At 39.1% G+C, this 5,936-nt stretch overlaps 1 protein-coding gene across 1 annotated transcript in view; it reads right to left on the reverse strand.

Moving 5' to 3' along the window:
• Positions 1 to 5,936, reverse strand: part of HECTD4 (HECT domain E3 ubiquitin protein ligase 4) — a 90,506-nt gene that overhangs the window by 80,168 nt on the left and 4,402 nt on the right. The window contains exons 3-7 of the mRNA XM_021713119.1: positions 5,126 to 5,230; positions 4,047 to 4,210; positions 3,215 to 3,448; positions 1,822 to 2,014; positions 310 to 414 (exon numbers count right to left, since the gene is read on the reverse strand). Of these exons, the coding sequence (XP_021568794.1) occupies positions 310 to 414; positions 1,822 to 2,014; positions 3,215 to 3,448; positions 4,047 to 4,210; positions 5,126 to 5,230 (801 nt within the window). The remainder of the gene's footprint in view (positions 1 to 309; positions 415 to 1,821; positions 2,015 to 3,214; positions 3,449 to 4,046; positions 4,211 to 5,125; positions 5,231 to 5,936) is intronic.

Here is a 5,936-nt window from a genome sequence, read left to right on the forward strand (position 1 = left end):
GGGTCTCGAACCCGCGGGCTCAGGCAATCCACTCAACTCAGCCTCCCAAAGGCATGGGATTACAGGCTGAGTCACCCAGCCCGGCTAATTATTTGTATATCTGCATGTTGATCTAATCAATTTTCCTTTAACCTCTTTTAAAGAATGAGTACCTTTTTGAAGTGTGCAACATTATAGGACTTGACATTATTTTACCTTTACACACATACACACACACACACACACACACACACACACACACACACACACGGTATAAACCTTTGTTCTATAAATGGCAATGCCCAGTGATAAAGCACATACTTTGCTCACCTCATTAAAATGATAATCATAAAAGAAAGGCATGTTGTTCTCCAGTTTCCCCTGTATGGCATCATCAACCTCACTTTGCCATTTTTGTTCCAGTTCTGCAACACTCTAATGGATACAATAAAATAAAACAATGTGTAAATAGATGCAAAATAAAAATAAATAGAATCTGTTAGTTTAGAAACTTTGGTTGTGGCATTAATTTTTTTTTTTTTTTTTTTTTTTGAGTTGGAGTTTCACTCTGTCGCCCAGACTGGAGTGCAGTGGCCGCTCCCGGCCACCGCAGCCTCGACCTGCTGGGCTCCGGCGATCCTTCCACCTCAGCCTTCTGAGTAGCCGGAATTACAGGCACGCGCTACCATGCCCAGCTGATTTTTTTTTATTTATTGTAGAGATGAGGTCTCCCTGCCCAGGCAGGTCTCGAACCCGCGGGCTCCGGCAATCCACTCACCTCAGCCTCCCAAAGGCGCGGGATTACAGGCTGAGCCACCGAGCCCGGCTAGTGGCATTAATTTTTAAAAACTAGATCACATTTTAAAAATTTATTTATTTTAATTTTACTGAAAAATTTTAATTTTTGCTACATTGATTACAAATGTATTATTACATTAACATTATGCAAAATTCTGATTATAAATTTGATAAACATATTCTAAAACATAATATTCAAAAAGAGTACATGCAAATGAACAAGACAAAAATATGGACACTTTGGACAAAGTTCATGAACAGGCTATTACAGAATTAAAAAATCCCAAACACTATAATCTTATAAACAGCAGTTCAAACTCATAAGTTATCAAATAGATGCAACTAAAACACAATGCAATATAGGTTCCCATCTATTACACTGACGAGAATTACAAAGTTTGATCATGCTCGGTGTTGGTGTGGCTGTATATGTATTGGAACCATCATGCATTGTTGATGGGATGGAGACTATTATGACCACTGTGAAGAGTAATAGGCAGTACTCAGTCAAATAGAAAACATGTAATCCTATGGCCCATCAAGTCCTCTCTCTTTCATTTTACTACAGAAATATTCAAACGGGTCCATCAGGGATAATATAATCACTTTGCAGCACTGTTCGTGAAGCCAAGGAGTTGGAAGCAAGATAAATGTTCCTCACTAAGGAAACAGATAGGTGGATGTATGCCATGGAATAAATTCTGCATACCAGTTAAAAGCAACAACTAAAAATATACACAGCAGAAAAGAAGAATCTTATATTAGTGAGCTAAAAAGAAACAAGATGAGATATAGCTTAATGCCACGTAAGTAACTTAAAAAATACATGTAGGCCAAACAACAATACATATGTTACCAGAACACATACAAATGAATATACTATATACTGAACACATTAAAATTATTGTCTATAGGTACATTTCTATAGCTGTGTATAACTATCTGTATAGCTATATTCTCACTTTGATTTAGATCACATTTTAAACTTCCAGAAATTGTTGTAACAGTTATAAGACAAATATAAATGTCTTTGCTTTTGCTTACCTGCAGCTGTCTCTCCATGGCATTGAGTTTCTTAAAGGTCTCTCCCACAATTTTACACAATAAATCATATTCCTCAGCATGTTCTTCTTGATATTGGAAATTTATTAGGGACTGCAGTGCATCAACCAAGTTCAAGTGCTTAATAACACAAGATACCACCATTTCCTCCATCACGTCTGGCTGAATCACTTCTCTGTGATTATAATAAAAAGTAGTTAGGTATGTAGCATGCTCTCAACTTCCCAACACTGTATTTTTATAGGTGAGAGACCACAGGCTTTGATCTAAATATATTAAACATTCACCACACCTCCTTCATTACAATAGAGGAAGAAGCATGAGAACTATAATGACATTGTAGGAGTCTTATGTTGGCAAATAATTTAGTACGTTAAGTGATAAAACTGACATTGGCTGATGAAGCTGAAAATTAAAGATACTTCATTTTCTATGATTGCTATATTTTGAGTTAGAGTCATATTAGAGCTAGGATAGGGCTAAGGCTGAAAAAATATCTTCAGCACCATTTATCCACTAATTAAAATTACGTAGTATTATGGCTTGTAGTATTCAATACTTATGGATGATGGGCTAAAAAAATTCATTTTTCTGTATTTCTTTTTGCCCTGCCGCTCCTGCCTCAGTTTTTGTGTACTTTTTCATTTTAAATTTCATCTATTCTCAGAGCAGAGACCTGCAAGTCAGACTTCAATTAATTAATTAATCAATTAGAGTAGGGGTCTTACTCTGTTGCACAGGCTGGAGTGCAGTGGCACAATCATGGCTCACTGCAGCCTCTACCTTTGTTCAGGGCTCAGGTGATCCGCCCCGCTCAGTCTCCCAAGTAGTTGGGACTACAGGTGTGGGCCACAACACCTGGCTAATTTTTAAATAACTTTTTTTTTGTAGAAACAAGGTTTTGCTACAGACTTTAAGCAAGAATATCACAAAGACATTTGTAACTGTAAGACTTCACATTCTAGATTAAAGACCTCTCTTCACATCTCTCTATGCATCAAAAATAAAGACATGCCTCTAAGCTCCATGGAAACTAAAGTAGAGGCTAGTTATTAGAAATTAAAACTTCCTAAGAAAAACCTAGGACTTGTTAAACTTTAGCATGCATCACAATCACACAGGAAACTTGTTAAAATGCAGACAGCTGCATCCCATCTTCAGAGACTCAATAAATGTGAAATGGGGGGTCAAAGAATTAACAAGTTTCTAGGTGATGCAAATGCTGCTGAATGGAGGACCCCCGCTTGGACCCCTGCCTGGTGGGCTCCCCACGGTAAATGAATGAATTTACTAGAACACAGAAGAAATGCATTTCCTTCGACTGTTTAAACTTTTTTTTTAATTGGGTAAAGTAAAATGCTATATAGCAGCATACTTTATACTTGGTCTGAATTGAGGTCTAGCACGCCCAGAAATTTCCCTGAGCTTTATCATGATTCCTGGAGGCAGCCTGATCCGGGGCAGATCAAAGTAGTTTCCAACAGGAGGCACGAGGACGTCAGAGGGGTAGGTGAATTCTCTGTCTTCCTCTATGGTCAGTGGCAGTGGAGAGGGGCTCGGAGTAAGGGCAGGGGAGATCACGCCATTGGCCTCCACCTGCCACTGGCACCTGAGCAGACAGAAAAGAGGTTCTTCACTTCCTCTTTCATCAAGATTATTGGAAAGTTACCTGAAGGTTGCAGATATGCATACATCAAATATACAAAGGATCACATTCTGTGTTAAGTATTTATTCATCAAACCTTCTCCAGAAGCTAAAGAAAAATTAGTACTGTATAAGAGCACATCTTGGGAATCTACCTTCTTCCCAACATTTTATTATAAAAACTTTAAAATGTTCAGAAAAGCTGAAAGAATTACATGGGTAATATCCATATACCCACTTGTCTGGATTCTACAATAAATATTTTGCTATGTTTGCTTTATCACATATCCACCCATCCTCTTGGGGATCATTCAGTTTAATTAGGCAATAATTGAGCTGGAGAAAAGCTTATGCAGTTCAAAGATGTAATTTTAAATTTAGTAAAGTAAGGGCCAGAAAGTACTATGGTGTAATTTTCATCTTATTTCTTAGACACAATGACACTCATGAGATTGTCAGGCAGCAGGGACAATCAGCAGGGAAATGTACTAAACAGAGTTTTTCACATAAAGTCCTTCTTCCTTTGTTGGCAATGCTAGCTCAATTTGAAACTTTTTGTTACCTTTGTAAAAGTTTGGACCGCAATAGCTCCTGACAGGTTTCTTCTTCTTTGGTAATTTCTGGTCCATTGTACAGGATTCTTAACATGGAACAAGCTAACACAGACAGACCTAAAGCCAGGTCTACCAGAAAGGGCAAGCCTCCTGAGACATCCTCCGAAGACTCCTACAATGCAGACAGGGGTAAACCACACTGGTCAGAGGCTGCAAGCTGTGCTGCCCCATACTGTACCGTCCCCAACCACAGGGTTCTACAAAGCAGCATCAAGTATCGCTGCTATGGGACACAGGTACAGCACCCAACATCATGACAAGATGGTGGTACTAGAATGACTAAAGTCTCAACACAATTCTAGAGAGAAAATGGTTTATCAGACTCCATATTAGAAACAGCAAGATCACATGCAAAAAGCCCAGATTTTTTGATAGCTGCCTCTCTGCTGAGCCTATCCAAGTATAAATTACTATTCATTTTGTCACTTCCATCTTGTGCCCAAACTGTGATGCTGTCAACGACTGAACTGAATTCATTCCAGAAATATTTACTGAGTGCCTTCTGTGTACCAGCCATTGTTCTAGGTACCTGAGACACAACAGAGGACAAAGATCCCTGCTCTCAGGGAGCGTACATTCTAGCAGATACTACTATTCTAGAGAGTCTTAGTTTGGTTAAACTTAAGCAACCTCGAAGTCTAAAATGTGTTTTTAAAGTCAGGCAACTGAAGGGGTTAGTAGAATTCATTACTCTTGAAACCCAGAATCCAAGTGCTTACTTCTATTAAGTGTTCGAGTCTTCCTTGCCTTATGGAAAGATGCTGGGGTCAGATCACTTCCCCAGGCTTTGAAGACAAAGTCTCTAGCAATGGATTTATTTCCGTACTGCTGAATTGATTTTAGGTCATGGTTATTTTTATTTTGTAGAACTACTACTAACTATTAGAAGTTGACTTCTACCAAATGGAAGAAATGGATGAAACAGTGGCTCATATTGTGCCCTGTTTCCAAGGCAAATATGATGCATGTAACCAAGGCACATAGGAGAAAGAACATTTTGTCCACAGCAGTGGCTAGATTCAAGTACCTGAGCGCGAACTGTGCAAGCAAAGCCCCACATAGCTTTATCAGGAGTGTTGTGTTCACGGCCACTTCTCATTTCAAAGGAGAAGGTGACTGTATCTCCTTCCACCTTAAAATTTAAGGGGGGGAGGGGGAAATGCACTTTAAAAACAAGAAACACAATTTTCAAGAGAGCAATGAATTTTCAGAGATTTACTTTCAAAAGGACCAAAGCAGGATTTCACTCCTTTTTGATTCAAATTCCATTCCCTTTCGCTTAGACATCAGTCTTGTTGGTGTCTCTCCTGACCAGGATGCCTTTGAGATAAGGCATCTGTGAAATAGGCCACAGTTGCCCAATAGCAGCCTCAAAGTAAAGATTAATCAAATCTTGAGCATAATTTCTAACAAATTGCTTGCAATCTATGGCTAAATTAAAGAGAGTACATAATGTATGTGAAATAATGGCTCTAGGAACAGACTTTGGAGATATTTTTGGGTTTTAGTCATCATTTCAACTCATATTCATATTCTAGGCAGATACAGTGTAGGTAGTTTGAGGGCCCAGATTACAAAGCATGATGCTAATCTCATTAGTTTCAGAAAGGATCATTAGTTTTGCTCCAAAGGCCCAAATTCATTTGCACACATTAACTCAACACTTATTTTTTTTTTTTTTGAGTTGGAGTCTCACTCTGTCGCCCAGACTGGAGTGCAGTGGCCGCTCCCGCCACCGCAGCCTCGACCTGCTGGGCTCCGGCGATCCTTTCGCCTCAGCCTTCCAGTAGCTGGATTACAGGCATGCGCTACCACGCCTGGCTGATTTTTGATTATTG

This window comes from Carlito syrichta, unplaced genomic scaffold, assembly GCF_000164805.1.
Source record: "Carlito syrichta isolate Samal-C Ts95f unplaced genomic scaffold, Tarsius_syrichta-2.0.1 Scaffold304253, whole genome shotgun sequence".
NCBI lineage: Eukaryota > Metazoa > Chordata > Mammalia > Primates > Tarsiidae > Carlito > Carlito syrichta.